Here is an 18,307-nt window from a genome sequence, read left to right on the forward strand (position 1 = left end):
TTTAGCTTCATGCTAAACTGAAGGGGAGTGGTTTGTGTGCCAGTAGTCTCAAGAGTACCACGAGTCAAAGGTACCCTCCCACACCAAAGAGGTACTTTCAAGCATTCATGAAACACAAAAAAGTGATTGTCCTTTATGTGTTAGAACGTTTATTTTCTGAATCATTTCTGTTTTGCCAATAAGTATGTAAAGACGAAAAAAGAAAAAAGAAAAACGATTGCCTTCTTAAAACAAGGGAATAAAAGTGTTTATACCACTGTACGGTGTGCAAAGTTGTGAAACTATATAGTTGACTGCAGTGCCAGTGCAGTTAAATACAGCCCAGTTTCCAGAGTCTATAGATCATGTGTTGATGGAGTGAAACGTTAAAGGAGAATTTTTCAAACTATCTGTATAATTTAATCATTGAGATATAAAGCAATTCAAAACAGTTTGATGTGAAATTCTGCCTTCTGGAGAAACATACTGACTCAGGTTTGTTTACAGTGGTGGAGATGGGAACCTTGGGCCTTATTTTTAAAATGCATTTTAATTTCGTTCTGAATTTATTTTTCAGAGAAGTTCTCAGAATTTGTATATGACTCATTTATAAAAACAATGTTCACAAATTGTGTACCCTAACCCCTGAAGCGCACTGAAACTGCTGCTCGTACATGAGGCATTCATCTGCATACATTTATAAAAAGTGAAGTTAATGTAAAAATCACCCCTCCATTGAATTTTCACATACGAAGACAGAATCTGTGTGTGTGTGTGTGTGTGTGTGTGTGTGTGTATATATATATATATACATTTTTATAGACTGTTGTACCTTACAACACCCAGCATATATTTCTCCGTCATGAATGGATTAAAAGAACATGTTAGTCTAAAAGCTTCTCAGAACCATCATAAAAAGATGTCTCCAGCATCAGGCAATATATTTCTGACCATTTTATCAACTTAAACTCTTAGGCATTGAACTCTTCATCCATCACCACCACTGTGAACAATTCTTACTTGTTAAGTTTCTCTACAACGGAGTATTTCGCAGCAAACCACTCTCACTCTGTTTACATCATTATTAATGTTAATTATGCAGAAATTTTGAAAAATCGGTGGAGTTCCCCTTTTTAACAGTTTGTAGATGACCTTATGGTAGAGAACAATTTATACGGATGTTTCTCTGTATTTACAAATTTACATCATAGTTAAATTTAGAGTCAGGGCTGAAAGTATTTGGATAGCACTTCTGAATTATTTACTGATTACTGCATTTAAACTGGACAGTCCATCCTTAATATAAAAGTAAGAAGAACAAAAATAACTGGACAAACTTTCTGGCCAATGGGGACGTTGTTTAATGTTTTGCGATTCATTTTATTCTAATGTAATATGAGGCTTGTAAAGGGCAGGATATGATTTTGCAGAACAAGATTATGGTGCTATTTGGGACAGAGCTTTGCTTGCAGTGGAGATGAATTAAGCAAAAGATTTGATTTTATATCACATAGTCAAGCAGGCAACACCTGCTCAGAGTAGAGTAGGTAGTAAAGCTCAAATCATCTGAATTTTATTTGTCTGATCACTGTGTGCCATCAGACAACCCACAGTACGGTGCCAAAGTTACAGGCCACCCCTCATTTATTTAATTTTAAGTCAAAATGCCCATTAAGTACAAGTTATTCATTTGACCAGAGTTTCACTCTGGAGATACAAAGCTAATTGTGGCTAACAAGTAATGGAAGGTTATCACTGTCCAAACCAGCCTGTGTGTGTCTCACTTCATCTTTCATTTCTACACCTATTTACTGTTATACTCAAACTGACATAACATTTATAGTGTTGCAAATATTTATTATAAAGTGGTGAAACAAACATACATAAATTGTACTTAAGCAAGTTTAACATCAGTTTTAACCTTCCCAACTTAAAATATTGTTGAAATTTAACTATAAGGCAACATAACAACAATAATAGCTAAGGTTTATACTCATGTGAACAACCAGCCAAGAAAACACACACATTTTTCCTGTCCTGAGTGTCTAAATCAGTGGACAGTTCCTCTGAGAAAACACTATTTTTGTCAGCAATTACTGGTCACATTCAGAGCAGAGTAGGTAGTAAAGCTTAAATCATCTTAATTTTATTTGTCTGATCAGTGTGTGCCATCAGACAACCTACAGTGCTGTGGCCAAGTCATAGGCCACCCTTCATTTATTTAACTTCAAAATGGCCATTAAGTACAAGTTATTCATTTTTCAGCATCAGCAAAAAAGCAGAAAACCTATATTTAGAGAACGTTACACACGACCCAGCTAAATATAATACCAACACTGTCTGCAATTAGTGTGACCACCCTTGCTTTTATTACTGCTTCCATTCTTTTAAGGATACCTGCTTTCAATAATTCAAAGAAATCTGCAGGGATATTTTTCGACATCTGCAAAGTTCAGTCCTAGTATTTGGTTGAATTTTCTGATTCTCACAATACAAGTAATTCTAGACTCATTCAATAATGTTGAGATCTGGGCTCTTGATCTCCAGTTTTGGAAGCTCCTGTTTTTTCACGTTTTTTCCTTCGACTTTCACATAAAAAAAATGATTGTTCTGACTGAAAAATAAATAAATAAAGGTTGGGCTCTTTTGCACAGTACTGTACCAGCATCCAGTCATCTGCTGAAAAGGCTATACTGTATACTCTACTGGGAAAGATGATGCATATCAAATGTTCTGAAGCAAAAAACCTCAGTGTCTAACTTTCTGCAACTTTGCTAAACAGGCATAAGCAAAGTCCAGTGGACGTTAGATCCAGCACTCCTTTTTGAGGCTTACATTACTTATGAGCTGCTCTCACAGAGAGGGTACAATATGATTTGCTTGGAATGCAAGTCCTACTGTTGGTCCTTTTGTCCTGGGTTGCTTTCCACAAGACTCTGCACTCTGGCCAGAATGATTTCATTGCTGCTGATGCACTGCTCCACTCCATAGGGGGCGCTGATGGTCAGTACGTTAGCCACCTGCAGAACATCTCCCTCATCTGTAACAGGAATGAGGTTTTTCTCCAGCCACGCACGCAGGTTCTCCTTGCGCTCCTTCAGCTCCTTTGCACTAAAAGACTGGCTGCCAGTGGGTGTGAAGAGAGACTTCAGCTTCTTCTCCATTTCCTCATCTCCTTCCCTGAGGACCTGCACCTCCCTCACAGCGTGGCCCAACACCACCTTCACACAGGCACCTCCTTTCTCCTGGAAGGCCACAAGGACAACACTGTGGACAAGAAAAACACTGAATTGTCACTGAGCATGAAATATAGAAAACAACTGTATTTGCAGTAAGAGCAGCTATTAATAATAGCAAAAAAAGATGAAACATGGGCAGAGCCTGCATTCTGTAGGACTTCAACAGGACCTCGTTGGGTCCAGCGAATAGAATACTTAAAGGGTCCATATCATGAAAACTGACTTTTAAACACTTTTAAAAAAAGATTTATATGGTATGTAAACACTGTTATAGTTTTACAATATGTAATTTACTCCATTAGTCATGGAAATTAAACTGTAAAAATATCCATTTTGAATTGTTTTGTGATGCCACAAATAATAATGTGTTTGCATATATCGGTCAGTCAACAGTTAAGCTGCCCATTTAATCCTAAATTATAAAGTGTTTTTCAACCTTTTTGAGAAAAGCACAATGCAGGGCAGCAAGTCAGAACAAGGCTCATTTACATATCATTTCTGTCATGATAACATCTTGCCATCTCTAAAAGATGATCTTTTTTAAAGCAATTTTGGACCATTTCTGTTGGTCCATTCATCATAATATGTTAACACATTGTAAGGGCAGCCAGTGTTGGCAAATTCTGTAATTCTAAAAAAAAGTGAGTGATGTGTGTTTTCTAGTGTTTTCAAACGACAACAGTTGTTCTTGGGCTAAAGTATACTTATGAAGAAACCAAACTGCCTAGTTCCATTTTAGCCATTAACATTTAATTCCTGACTCTTTTTTTCGGGTTTTATTTCCATCTGTTCTGTTGGTTCAACACCCAGACACCTTTGAGTTTTATCATTTTCTGCTACATCAAAATGATCCAAAACAGAATAAATCTTCAGTTTCTATGATGGACGTTCTGTTCCTTTTTTACTCTAGATGTTGTAGTAACTGCTTTTACTTCTACTTGAGTCATTATTTCACTGAAATAACAATTATTTTTAATTGAGTATGGTTTAAGCTATCAGACTTTGCTCCTGACATGCAAGTACTTTAGTAGTGAGTGGCCACAACTGTGACATCACCAACACAAAGCCAAAAGATGTTGCAGCTTTCCACACCACCTTTTTGACTGTGCAGTAATACGTCTTTGTACAAGTCATACTAGCACACACCATGTGTAGTGCTGCTTAACAAGGGGGGTGCTGTGCGATGTTAGTCTCTGTATTTCAGCAGTGGTGGACAGTAGCTGAGTAAATGTAATTCGTTACTGTACTTAAGTAGTTTTTTTGTGTATCTGTACTTTACTTAAGTATTTCCATTTTGGACGACTTTTTACTTTCACTTCACTACATTTCAAAGTCAAATATCTTACTTTTTACTCCACTACATTATGCAAAACCTGTCATTCCTTTTGGCTTATGTGTGTTTAAAAACGTTACATGTCAAAACGAAGGAAGCGTGAAGCAAGAACACCAATCGGGCACAGCGCGCACTTAGGTTTGAGCTTGTTTTGACCTGTTGGACATCCCGACCCAGTGCAAGCATACGGTTCAACATCAGTGCAGCAGCGTAAAAGTTAGGGAGTGTCTATTCAACATAAATGATGAACTAACCCAACTTTGTGTAAATAGACCACAATACAGAAACATGCACACATATGCAGTTGTGACTGACGTGTCTTTTTTCTGAATTTATACAAAAACTTTCATTTTATAGTAAATTTGTTTTTGCTAGTTTATGTTTATGAACAGAGACCTACAGATGTAGTATAGTAAAGGAAAGTCATTTGTGAATCTGAGTTTAAAGTAAGTTTTTTATTAAAGTTAAACTTGTAACTAAGTTGCAAATAAATCTTAAACCGAAACTTTGCTTGTTTGCAAAAGTTATTTCAGAGCCATTTGGTTCTACCTAATGGAAATTGTTTGCCTTCAGTGTTTTGTGCTTATGATAATTTTAATAGACGTCAGCGTCACTAATTAATGACATTCTATTAAAAGACTGGTTTACCAAGAGTGACACTGGAGTATTTTCACCTAAAATGAGTTAATGAAGCAGAGTCTTCTCACAAAAACGGTAACAGGACATTAAAGTCATAATTAATCTTTTAGTACTTTTACTTTTGATACTTAAGTACATTTGAAGGCAAATACTTTTGTACTTTTACTCAAGTGGAGGTCTAAAAGGAGGAAATTCTGCTTTTACTGTAGTAATATTTTACCTTGGGTATATCTACTTTAACTCAAGTACATGGTTTGTGTACTTCGTCCACCACTGTATTTCAGTGTGCATACCTTGCAGACACAGGATCCACGGTGAACACCCAGCCTTCATACTGCTGATTATCGTGCGCTGACACTTTCACCTCGTGGTGCACAATTTTGCGCCACTCCTGCGGCATCATGCTGCACCACCGGTCACTCATCGCTCCTCAACGTACAAGTTAGCAGTCTGAGTTTTCCGAATTAGGCCATAAAATAAACCGTTTAGAATACCAGGAATCGTCCCCTACTTGTGTTATACCAAAATAAAGCTGGAGAGTTGCACCAAATTTCGAATCCTCTCTGCAGGCACCGCTTTGTAAGCTTGAACAATCCAACGCTCACGAACGGTATCATGGGATTTGTAGTTTTGGAGTGCTCTGTGGCCAACTGTAGTCACGCGTACAGAAACTACAAGTGTCGCGGGTGCTTTAACCAGAACTCCGGACTCTAGTTTCCTTTTCGTATCGGGTAGTCGCAGCGCTTATGGTTCCGCTTTGACGAGCCAGCTCGTGACGTTTCGTTTAGGTATAGTGAACGCAGCCGAGTGTGCGATGTCAAGATACGGTCGGCACGGAGGAGGTGAGTCACTCATAAACAGCTGAAGACTGTAAGTCTAAGCGTATTTAAGGGGGAATTCCTGTACTTAGTGGTTCATCATGTTGCGGTCGTATCGCAGAACATGCGGCTCCTGCTCTAATGGCGGCAGCAGCGCGGATCTGTTCTAAGGTTGCTATGATACGCTAAGCTAAGCTAAACTAAGCTAGCTCATTAGCTAGCTCCGTTTGTTTTGGTTCGCCTAAAAAGAAAAATATACATTTTATATACGTGTTTGTAATAAGAGGTAAACACAAACAAAATTAAACATGAAGAATTATTACATGACGTAGAAAGCAGATAGTTTATCGAGTATCTGAACCGGTTAGCTGAGCAACGTAGCTAGCTAACACTGAGGTAACGTCAACGTTAACCTAGCTAGCTTACGTTTCTGAACTGAGTGCATTCGCTGTCAGCAATATCAAATTAGTTTAATAAGTTCTCTGATAATAATGTGTCCCAATGTAATCAACTAGGCAGTACATACACAAAAAGCTAATGTTTAGAAAGTTAAAACGTCGAATTAAGAAGGCTACATTCCAGCCGTTTTGGCGGATATACTCTTGCCTGACAGGTAGCTGTGTGACTAACATTAAGCGCTAACTAGTAAACTGGAGTAACAGCGTTTGGTTGCTGGGTTTAATTGCAGAATCAGTTCAGTTTAGGTTTATGTATCACTTCTTGAAAGAGATGTGGTCACATGCTGCCTTCAAGTCGTGTCGGAAATATCGTATTTACAAGATTGGGGCCACCACAGTGTCGTATTGACTAGTGGGGAACTGAGTTTCCGAGTCCTGGGGATTGTCAGCTAAAAAGCAGTGATGGACTTGCAATTCAGTTTATTCAGCAGCTACACCTGAGCGCTGCAGGCTAAAATCATCCACACACGAAAACACAAATATAGCTGTAAGTTATGTGATGCTTCTAATTTCACAAAATCTTTACTCAACTCATAGGCATGCTCTGCTCTTCACTGTGTTGCAGTAATGCAAAATAAACGGGCTCTCATTAATGGCAGAAAAAAAAGAAGCGCGTCTGTCCTGTATCTAAACAAAACACGAGTGAAGTCGTGCTTACGAGCTCTGGTGTGAGTAGGAACTTTCGAGGTGGACTTGAAGGCAGCAGCAGACCTGCTTTACAGAGTATGTGGATGATTCAAAGAGCAAATTACTGGTGTGATTCATTTAACGTTACACCTGCTGCAAACGCAGAGACCCTTTGAGCCTTTTGAAACGTCCTAGCCAAGATCATGAATTGAACATGATACGCAATATGTAAAATATGTTACTCATGGTTTGAGGTATTTTTGTTGTCAGGTTTTTTTTAGACTCATATTTGGGAAAAGGCCATTCAGCTGTAACACTTGGGCCATACCTTGAGCACCAATAACAGTACAATACCAGGTTTGTGTCTATAGAAATGTTATTACATGGTTACATACAAGCACCCTGTTATTCCATTTATATTGATGCATCTCATGCAGTCAATAAACATCTGAACATGGCATTTTTTTAGTCAGAACAGCAATACAAAACTTAGTGTCTGCCCTGGAGCAAAATCCTGCTAAACATGCTTATGACTCTAGTTCAGGCCTACGGCATGAGCAGCAGATTACTCAGAAAAGCCATTCCCATTATGTACATCGGATTATGTGGAATAGATACAGCTTGACATTTGCATGCAGCTACCAGTCGTGTTTGTTTTACAGTTAGGAGCACGCAAGAAGTCCACTTTGTTAGCTGACCACACACAAGGGGCAGTTGCCAAGGCAGATTTAGGGCTTGTCTTGGGCTGAAGTTAGCTTACATTCTTCAACTTCTACAACTTCTTAATTAATGTACACTTAGATGAACTCATTGGTCATTGGGCTTACGATCAGCATTTTTACCAAAGTTATTCTGTCAAATCATATTGCATTAACTAATCTAAACATCCACAAAAACAAAACTGAGGTTTGAGATTTCTCTTTTACATATTGCAGTATTTCAAAAGCCAGTATCGCGATTGGCGATTAACGGCCAGTATAGAAGTAACTGAACCACAGTGCCATATTTGTTCCTCTCTTTTTACAGAGACTAAAGTTTATGTGGGTAACCTGGGCACTGGTGCAGGGAAAGGCGAGTTAGAGCGGGCATTTGGTTATTACGGGCCGTTGAGAACTGTGTGGATTGCTAGAAACCCTCCAGGGTTCGCCTTTGTGGAGTTTGAAGATCCCAGAGACGCTGAGGATGCCGTCCGTGGCCTCGATGGCAAGTAAGTGGGCGGACACGCCACCATTCCATCTCCTCCACTGTTGCTATGACAGCAGAGGAGTCTTCCACATCACACATCATTCAAAAGCTGAAAGTGGTCAGAGGGTTCCTCATTTACGTTTGCAAATAATCAGTGTTGGTAATTTGCTCTTTGGAAATACTGAAGCGGCTGGATCTGAGCTGACTATGTTGTGAGAGCAGTTGGGCTTATTAGACAAAATAAAATTCAGTAATTTCCCTAAAATGTTTAGCGCAGATTTAAGCCAAGGTTTCACCTTAGATCAATGTGTTTGGGGTGAGTGAGAAAACTACACAAAAGTTTGGAATTACTGTTTTTATTAATATAAAAATCGTTTGGTTGCAGATACAGGTATAAAATGATGGAACATCATAAGTTTCAAACAGTACAAAGCTGTATAAAAGTATCAAGATGTGCCCAGAATGATGAGCAGAGCTATAGATAATTCTAAAACAAAAATAAAAAAATAAACTTATTTCACTCTAAAATAATTCCATCATAACTTTAATCTCCTGAATAACTCACATGTGAAAAGTGGTGACCAAATTTTGACAAAACTGTTATAAATAAATAATTACAGCATATTTCCCCAAAAACATGAAATATTGCCAGAATACTTATTAATTTGTATACCTATTAATTGAATACCTATTAATCTACATTACAAGTTTATACGGAGTAAAATAAGACAAATAAGATGAGTGATTCGAAATTTTTGTGGCAGTGAGATTTTGAGTGGTATTGTTTTGCTCTTCCCTGAGTAAGTTGTGTTCCATTTCTGCAGTCTTACAGTTAGCAGTTATCCACACTGTTTGTCTCCTTTCTCTGTATTTTGTTACTTTCAGAGTGATCTGTGGAACCCGTGTACGTGTGGAATTATCTACAGGAATGCCGCGCCGCTCACGTTACGACCGACCGCCCACCCGCCGTCCCTTTGACCCAAACGACCGTTGCTATGAGTGTGGTGAGAAGGGCCACTATGCATATGACTGTCACCGCTACAGCCGACGCCGCAGGTAAGAGCAGCCAGAAGAACCAGTACCAGTAATTTATGCCTGTCATTACTGTTTTATACTTTGTAAAGTGGCACAGAATCTGATTAGACTATTAGACTTCTATTGTTCAAAACCTGTCAAAACTGTATTTCTGTTGAGTGGAGCGGGACTGTCTTTGTTTCTTTATTGCTGCTCTCTCTGTTTTTTCTCTCCCTGTTTGACTCCTATGTCCTTTATTTTCATTTTCAATATTTATATATATATATATATATATATATTGCTCAAATGTTGTTTGCGATTTTATTTAATGATTCACCTGGTCAAAACCTTTCAGGTTTCATCGTTTGATTCAGAGTGTCACGACCCTTTACGATTTCATGAGGCATCTAGCAAAATTCCACACTTACGGTCACCTGCTTTGACCAGGGCGTGAGCAGCCAGACCCCTCTAAGGCTCCTGCCACTTCTACCTGCAACTAAATGTTTCATACAGGGGCATATAAGCGTGTGCCCACCTTCCGCACCCCAAAAGGGGGGATTGCCAATCTGAGTCAATTTGGCTATCAATTTGGGCCCACGCTTTTGCTAATGAGAGCATCGAGACTTCGTCCAGACCACGGTTCCGTCTAGAAAAAGCACACTTCTATCAAGTCTCAATCAAGCGATTTGGCTGTCAGTGCGATCATCGTTAGAAAGCGAAGAAAACGACTAGATGCAGAGGTCGGCTGATGATAGATACTTCTAGACCGCCTAGATCTGCTAGACCTCGGTTCCAAAGAGGGTCGACCTGCAAACTTGCAAGGTTTATTTTAAGTACCAATTAATGTGTCTCTTTTTTTATTTTGCATTTTCTTTACCTAAAATCAGTCAAAGAGCGTAAGGAGTAATGTAGCATAGTCTCTATCCTTCTTGTTTTGGTTAAGCTTAAGAAAGACCTGCTTTATGCAGAGAGATCCTGTAGAGATTTAATTGTTGTAACTAACGTAATGCTAAAGTGAAATACTGTACTGTTTTTGTCGTTCATATACTGCTGAGGCTGAGAAGCATCTTGTAAGCTGAAGTAGTAGGAGCTGCAGGGACAGATTCAGAAATAATGCAGAAATAATGTTAATGTCTTAGTTACTAGTGACTGCAGATCTTGCTCTAAAGATTTTTTTTTTTTCCTTCCCCTACCATCCATACTTCCATCTCTTCTGGCTGCTGGCAGGTCTCGCTCTCGCTCGCGCTCTCGCGGGAGGAGGTATTCTCGCTCACGCAGCCGAAGCAGGGGCAGGAGGTGAGTGCGTGTATTATAGAGTGCATTTAAAAACAGTAATACATGCTGTCCTCATGCTGTGACATTGTCATATAGTTTATGCAAATGGTTTGTTTTATTTTTAATCAATAATTCTACTTCAATGGGCTGAACTTCATGCCCGCTTTCAAAAACACCTCTGTTCACCCCACCCCACAAGATTGGTGTGATTGAATTATGCAGGTTTCATGTGCATATGCAGAGTTAAGCTGATTTTCATTTTTCCCAGAAATATAATGATCACAAGTTTGTAAATCACAGGTTTTCAGAATGTGCATTAACCTCCTGGTCATGCGTGGTCCTAATGTAGATTAGTGTTTAAAGATATGATTAATGTAAACGTGTATTTGTAGGTTTTTATGTGACTTTATTTATTATTTTTTTTTTTTTAATTCCTTTCTTAAAACATGCATTTTGAGGGAATGTTGGTTGGGGATTTGCTTGCCCTGAAGGTGAATTCAGTAAGTGCGTGTGGTTGTGTCTTTCAGGTCGAGGTCCTTTTCTCCTCGGCGCTCACGCTCCGGCTCTCCTTGGAGGTCCAGGTCCGGTACACCTAGGAGGTCTAGGTGGGTTGCAACATAGGATTTTCTTCACAAATTTGAATTGTGGGTTCTTTTTCTGGGCCTGAGCAATGAACAGATAATAATAATTATTCAAATCAAACATTTGCTGTTATTGATAAAGCATGTTTGAAGTGTTTTTGATAAATGACAATACCACCTTTTACTCCCCAGACGAGGAAAGACAAGAAGTCTAACCATTCACTCACAACAGTGCAAACCAGCTATTAGGAGAGTTAGCTAACCTTAGCTATTTTTACTGTTAAAATTATGAAGACTCAACATCTTAAATTATTAAAAATCAATAACATTTTAGCACAGTAGCCCAGCATCACCTAGACATTCTGCTCGTTTTTTAATATATAGGCCAAATTATTCAATGCCAGTATGTTTTGGAAAACATCTGCGGATACCAGTATGATTCTGATGTTATTGTGCATCTCTATATTTTACTTGTACTACCTTTTTAAGTACAGTTTTGGTAATAAGTGGTTGCATGGGCCTATTGTTGTTGTTGTTGTTGTTGTTGTTGTTGTTGTTTTTTGTTTGTTTTTTTAAAATGTTTTTTATATATATATATATATATATATATATATATATATATATATATATATATTCTCCAGAATCATTATTGTATTTTCTTAGAGTTCAAAATACCATTTAGTTGGTTTGGAGGTTCATAATAATTGACACTAATTAACTATTTTAAAGGTTGTGGAAAAGCATATTGTACTGTGATTTTTGGCCATGGTACCCAGCTCTAGCTCTCCCTCTTCAGTAGTACAGTTTGTGCAACACAGGTTTTTAAGATCAACAGTAAAAGAGAGAGAACAAGGTTGGGGCTAAAGAAATTCTGCAAGCCAAGGTCAGCCTCAATAAAACTGACTGAAGTTTTGTAGCTTAAGCATCAGTTTCTGACTGGAGCATTAATGTTAATTTAAGTTGATCTCTTCCATTAATGATGTCATTTTCTCATCTTGCTTTTTAAGGTCTAGATCTAGATCCAGGTCGCACTCTCGCTCTGCCTCACGTCCAAGGAGCAGGTAAAATATACCATCTTATCATCAAAATATTGTCTTTTTGCTTTTACTGTTTACACAAGGTATTATGACTTACTTATATGCATCATTATGTTGTGGTATCCACGTTATTAAATTCTGTTTTTCTTGTTTGTTTGTTTTTTAGATCAGGCTCAGTCGGGAGATCTAGGTCTGGTTCTGCAGCTCGGAGGTACAGACGCACACACATACACTGTCTTACTGTCACCTCATTAGTGGTGTCGTGAGCCTTTATTTGTTTCTAGTTGGGGTGTGAGTGTGTAATCACTTTAAAAAAAAAAACGAACATGCATGCAGTGTTCACAAAGTAAAGCCTCTACACTGTGGGTGACTGAAAAAAGTGAAAAGACTGTCTGCTTTTAGCTAATTACACTCTGGGGAATAAATCACGGAAGCTGCTGGAACATTTTCTTTCTTTTGCATTAGAATAAATCTTGACCTTAAATGTCCTACTTGGTAAAATATGTGAAGTTCTGTTTATTCCCAATTTTGTTGTTAATGCACTAATTGGCTGTACAGCTTAGTCTGAGATATACAAATAAATAAACTAGAGCACATAAATTTGCGGCCTGTATCGTGAAAACAAAATTGTTATAAATACAGCATCTTACATTTTACAGTGTTAAATTATGAAAGGAGGTTTCAGGATTAGTTGAATATAAAATCTAAAATCAAAGGTTGTTTGGCCGAGTCCAGTGTACTGTTAACAGCAGTCTCTGTAGCGTTCCTTTTCTCCTCAATCAGCAGCTACTTATCAACTTTAGATCAATACTTGATAACATCTCACACCATCTCTTCACAATGTAATGCATGCCCAACATTCTTTCTTGCATGTGACAGCATCATGGTGTTTGCTAGGGGGGGGAGGAATAAATAAACAAGGAAACAAATGAGTTATTTCTCAGTAAACTGAAGGAACTTTTTTGTTTTAATTTTAGCCGTTCCAAATCTAGAGCCTCTCCTCAAAAACAAAGGTAGGTTTTATCATTACTTGAGGTTGCAGTGGGTTTCAAATGGGTTGCTGGTGTTGGGATGGATTGTTTTGAGTAGTTACTGCATTGTAAAGATCAGGTAGGAGAGTGATTCACTTCACCTCTCTATTTCAGTCGCTCCCCTTCTCGAAGTCCTGGCGGAAGTAAAAGCCCAGAAAGAGATGACTGAGCCTCCAGCTGTCTTTCTTTTTATCCTTCTCCTTGTCTTTCTCTCCTTTTTTTGGAGCACCTCAGTTTGGAAATGAAGAGTTTTTGTTTTATTTTCTTGTTTGTTTGTTTACACGACCTACACGGTCAATGTTTACTGCAGAATAGAAAGGAAAAAAAAGGAAAAAACAAATTGTGTGTTGCGTTACATTCAAATAGTTGAGATTCAGAAACAATCTTTTGTGTGTGGGGTTTTTTTCGGGGGTACAGTTTTATCAGTTATTTTCTCACTGAGTTGACGTGCAGTAGATGCTGTGTACAATACAGAGATACAAATATTTAGATGATTTATTTTGATTTTTTTTATGTGCATATTAAATTAAGTTTAAACTTCATAAACTTGGACTGTGTATTTCTGTCTTACAACTCCTCTTTCATGTGCATTGGTATGTCCAAAAGTTTGTAGGCACCTGTTCAATCATTGTTTATTCCGAAACCAAAGGCTTTATTTGGGCATTTGTTCACCCGTTGCTGTAGTAAGAGCCTGTATGCTTCTAGGAAGGCTTTACTATAGGCACTGGAACATTGCTGAGGATTTGACTGTATCTAGACACAAGCATTAGTGAGGTCAGGTACGAATGTTGGATGATTAGCTCTGGATCTCAAATGCCACTCCGACTCCTCTCCAATGGAATTGGATGGAGCTCCATTATATTAACGCAGTTCCTCTGCTCCACAGCCCACTGAGGGGCTTTATACCCCTATGGCCAAAGCTTGGCATTGAATGTGGTGACCTTAGGCTCTTGTGTGGCTGCTCCAGAGCGTCCCATTCTTTTGGCAATGCTTTCCTTGGAGATTTAGAGATTATGCAACCGGACAACTGTGTCAACAATGGCTGCAACTTAATTTAGCTCAATTCACTAATGAGAAAGCCCAAAAGCTTTTGGTTTAAAATCCTGCCAATAGGTGGAGCTGTGGTGTTGAGTTAGATGTTATGAACGACTTGAAACAGAAAGTGCTTGTGTGGAGACTTCAGAGTAGGTCATTGCAACTGCCTTCAGTGTTTCACCTACTTAAATACATGGGTCCATGTTTTTTCCTGACCATTTTTGTGCATTAAAATCTGTGTTTTTACATACACCAGGTTTTGTTGATGCCTTTGGCCACGTCTTTCACAACAGCCCTGAACAGCAATCAGGGGCATCACTAGAGTCATTGGTAGTGGGGCAAGGATGTACTAGGGGAGGGTCTGGGGGCATGGTCCACCAGGAGAACATTTTTCTTTAATGCCCCCAAAATGTCTGTTACTCATGAACTTTTAGAGCAGGAACAGCAAGGAAACGTATGAAAAGATGGCCATGTGGTCAATGGCACAGAGTAGATCTGTCTCTGTAGTTATAAAACACAGTTAGTATGACTTAAATACTATATCTATCCACTAACAACAGACAGATCAAGCAAAGGTACCTAAGTCAAGGGATGCCATCTCCTCCCCTTTAGACAAACTGCAAGGTCATAAATATATTATTAAAATACACATTATAGATCAGGTCATTTATGGTCATTGTTACAAATATTATATTTTCTTGGTATATTCAATTAAATATACTATTAAGTTTAACTGAAAGCTTAACTCTCCCTAGCTTTCCTCTTGATCACTAACCTCCACCAGTTCTGCTCCTTCAGCCTGGCCAGTCTCCTTCAGCTTCTTTCTCTTCCTGTGTTTGGTAATATGTTAATGTTATTAAACTCAGATTTACAAGAATTCAAGGAAATAATGAAAGATCAACCAATCAATTCAAATGTTTTGGTTTAACTGGTAAAATTATTCTCATCTGACTGGTCTTCGGCAGAACTGCAGCCTCTTCATTTCCATCTACAGTTTGAGGATTTGGAGAATGTAAAATTGTGTTATGATCAACACTGACTTTTTCACTGATATTAACTTGCTGTAAACAACAATATATGGCAAATACTGGTGTCATTCTTTTCAAATGCTGAAGAGAAATATAAAAAATAGTATAAAGAGCTGTCAGTAACGTTATTTTTATCTCTCTCTGTCGTTCACACTCTCACTATAAAGTGAGGTTAAACCATAGACAGTCTGGGGGTTAAACTATTTGGCTTGACAGTTAGCTAATGTTAGTATTAGCCTAAACCATTTTCTTTGCCTCACGTAAACCCAAAGTTAGCTATCTAACAAGCAACTGAGTGACAACCCGACAGCCAGTTATCCTGGCCATAATTTGCCACAAATCCATTTGTGTGTGGTTATATTCACTCTTGTAACTACGTACTGTTTCACTCTGTATATTACAGATTTTGAATAAGGCTTTATGTTTATTTTAGTGAGGTTTTAGCCCATAGATATATATATACAGATGCCGCGTTGCCTGTTATTCTCAGTGTGAGGCGATAGGGCTGCGCGTCCGCCATGTTGAAGCGGTCAAGATCCGCTTGTGAACAAATTCACTTGTACTGAGAGATGAAGAGTCTCAGGATTACATCGGCCACAACTTCCTTATTACTCGACCGATTTTCACATTGTTATAATCCTCAGACAAAGGTTAATCTAGGCTACACGGACTGCTCTCTGTAGCTTTTATTTCTTTATTAACTGATCGTGCTAATTATCCGTCCGGACCAGGAGCAAAGTATTTCGTCTGCACCTGACGTGAGTTTAGCGAGAGCTCCGGTAAAACCACAATCAGCAAATCCATGAATGTGTGAATCACTTCTAATCTTAATACACATAAGGACGAAGTTATGTTGGCTTCCTATTCGCCAGCTTCTTGTTCGAATTTTCCCGTTCCACCTTAAATGGCGCAGCAGTCACTTTCTGGTGCCTGAAGCTGCACCATTTAAGATGGAACAGGAAACTTCGAACAAAATGCTGGCTGATGCACCATTTAAGGTGGAACGGGAAAATTCAAACAGAAAGCTGGCTGATGCAACATTTAAGGTGGAACGGGAAAATTCGAACAAGAAGCTGGCAAATGAGAAGCTAACTTCAGGTTCGTGTAATAAGGTGCTAGCGTTAATCTATTATGAATATATACACGGATTAAGGAATGCTATAACTACAAGCATTAACCATCACTGTAAATAAATAACTACTACATAAAGTTAAGATCCCCTGAAGAGACTATTAAATGAAATAAGCTTAATAGAAACCCAGAGGAAAAACATATCAACAGGTTCTCTGTGCCTCACCAACTAATATCTATAAACATCACACAAACAATACGCATCACACACATGAGAGTGGATCGCTGTGTTCCCTAGGTTATATAATCCTATCCCGTTTTCTGAGTGCAACATTCTTGAAATAGTAATTTTGGACAGTATATTTCTTAAACTGCCGCTCTGTAATGGTACCGAATGCAGTCCAGCAGCGATGCTGACCGCCCTAAAATGGCGGTGCCGTTGACGTGTCTGGATGGACCCAACGCGGCATCTAAGCATGTATATCTATGTTTTACCCAAAATCCTGTCTTTAGTTTCAGCGGGTGCGACTGACGTTACTTCGCAGAGTAAAACCAGAGCTCCGCCCCCAGGTCTGATATGATTGGCTTACAACTGATAAGGTTGGATGTGATTGGCCGAGCTAGGGGTTCCGCTTTTTACGTTACTGGTAGTACAGTAGACGCAGCACCTTGTCATCGCATTATCCTGTACTGTGAGTGAGAATAAACTATAGATGATTTGAACTAGTATTGTATATTTATTTGGGTTGGGGGGATAAAACCCCCTTAAAACTGGCCTAGCGGCGCCCACGGCACCAGTAAATTAAAATATCCAAATCTTTCTCAGGGTTGAATTCACACACTAGGCTCGTGTGCACGAGCTGGCCGTTGACTCGGTTGACCGTTGAGAAGCTCAGTGTTAGAAACCTGAAATCACTACTCGACTATTCGTTGCGTTTCATAATGGAAAGACAAAGAAAATTAACAAGCCAGCTATTTAGAGACTTTGTGTGTAAACAGGAACGTAAAATATGGCTGTTTTACTCTGTTATAACTACACTTCGCTACTTCGAAACGATGCCAAAGCCACATTAAGGTCTTGACCGAGAAGGAAGAGAAAACGCGGCTGGCTCTGGCGCGGTTTTTTGCTAGTTAACTAGGCTAACTACTTTAGCTTAGTCCAGAAACAGTGAAAGTCTGTTTTTCTGACAAACAAATGTTGGCTCACCATCCACGAAGGACAAAATACGTCGTGTAGAAGATGACGAGTCCTCATCCAACATCCAGTGACCGGTGAGCTGAAGTGTTCGCACATTAGCTCCTCTGAAGGTAACGTTAACGTTAGCTAGTAATTCCGTCACAAAAACCCAGCTAACGTTACAGCTTTATACTGATTTTGACTGAAGTGCTTTCCCCACTTTTTCCCCTTTTTGTCTTTGCTTTTTCATTCCCTGCGGTTAACCAGATCTCCATTAACTTTCAGATAATAAAATCTCAAAATTAGTAGTATAACCTTAATGGAAAAGTCAATTTGTATCGATTTTTTGAAACCAAAGTAAAGTAGCTAGTATGTAACGCTAAACATCCTTAAAGCAACCATATCATGTAACATCTCAGTAATTGGGAATATGAGGTTGATGCAGTATGTAAACATTGTGAAATGTACTGTGCTGTCCACACATTGAAAGCTGCAAAACAACCAGCTTTGAATTCACTGTTTTTGTGTCACAAAAATGAACACTTATATCCCCTCATATGGCCTACAGCAGTTCAGACCCACACATTCTTACTGCTTTTTGAATAAGGCACAATACAGGACAGCCAGTGAGAACAGAGGCCATTAACAGATATCAGTCTTAAAGGCACAGTAACAAAAACAGCCTCTTTATTAAGAAATAAAGGTTGCATAAAGGAGGTTATAAGCAGTGTTTGTGCCTGGGCTGACTTTGAGTGAGGCACAATACAGGCCAGCCAGTCA

At 38.8% G+C, this 18,307-nt stretch overlaps 2 protein-coding genes across 2 annotated transcripts; one reads left to right on the forward strand and one right to left on the reverse strand.

The window, feature by feature from the left end:
* Window positions 1-130: 130 nt before the first annotated feature.
* Window positions 131-5,785, reverse strand: gemin6 (gem (nuclear organelle) associated protein 6). Its single transcript, XM_036587097.1, has 2 exons — window positions 5,484-5,785; window positions 131-3,246 (listed from the first exon to the last, which is right to left on the reverse strand). Exons 1-2 carry the CDS (start codon window positions 5,612-5,614, stop codon window positions 2,874-2,876), a joined length of 504 nt encoding a protein of 167 aa, XP_036442990.1. The 5' UTR covers window positions 5,615-5,785; the 3' UTR covers window positions 131-2,873.
* Window positions 5,786-5,899: 114 nt separating this feature from the next.
* On the forward strand, window positions 5,900-13,758 carry LOC118819351 (serine/arginine-rich splicing factor 7-like). Its single transcript, XM_036587096.1, has 9 exons — window positions 5,900-6,032; window positions 8,120-8,300; window positions 9,164-9,334; window positions 10,520-10,588; window positions 11,095-11,172; window positions 12,156-12,209; window positions 12,352-12,396; window positions 13,163-13,198; window positions 13,331-13,758. The coding sequence occupies exons 1-9, from the start codon at window positions 6,005-6,007 to the stop codon at window positions 13,383-13,385; spliced, it is 717 nt and encodes a 238-aa protein (XP_036442989.1). The 5' UTR covers window positions 5,900-6,004; the 3' UTR covers window positions 13,386-13,758.
* The last annotated feature ends 4,549 nt before the right edge of the window (window positions 13,759-18,307 follow it).

This window comes from Colossoma macropomum, unplaced genomic scaffold, assembly GCF_904425465.1.
Source record: "Colossoma macropomum unplaced genomic scaffold, Colossoma_macropomum, whole genome shotgun sequence".
Classification (NCBI taxonomy): Eukaryota; Metazoa; Chordata; class Actinopteri; order Characiformes; family Serrasalmidae; genus Colossoma; species Colossoma macropomum.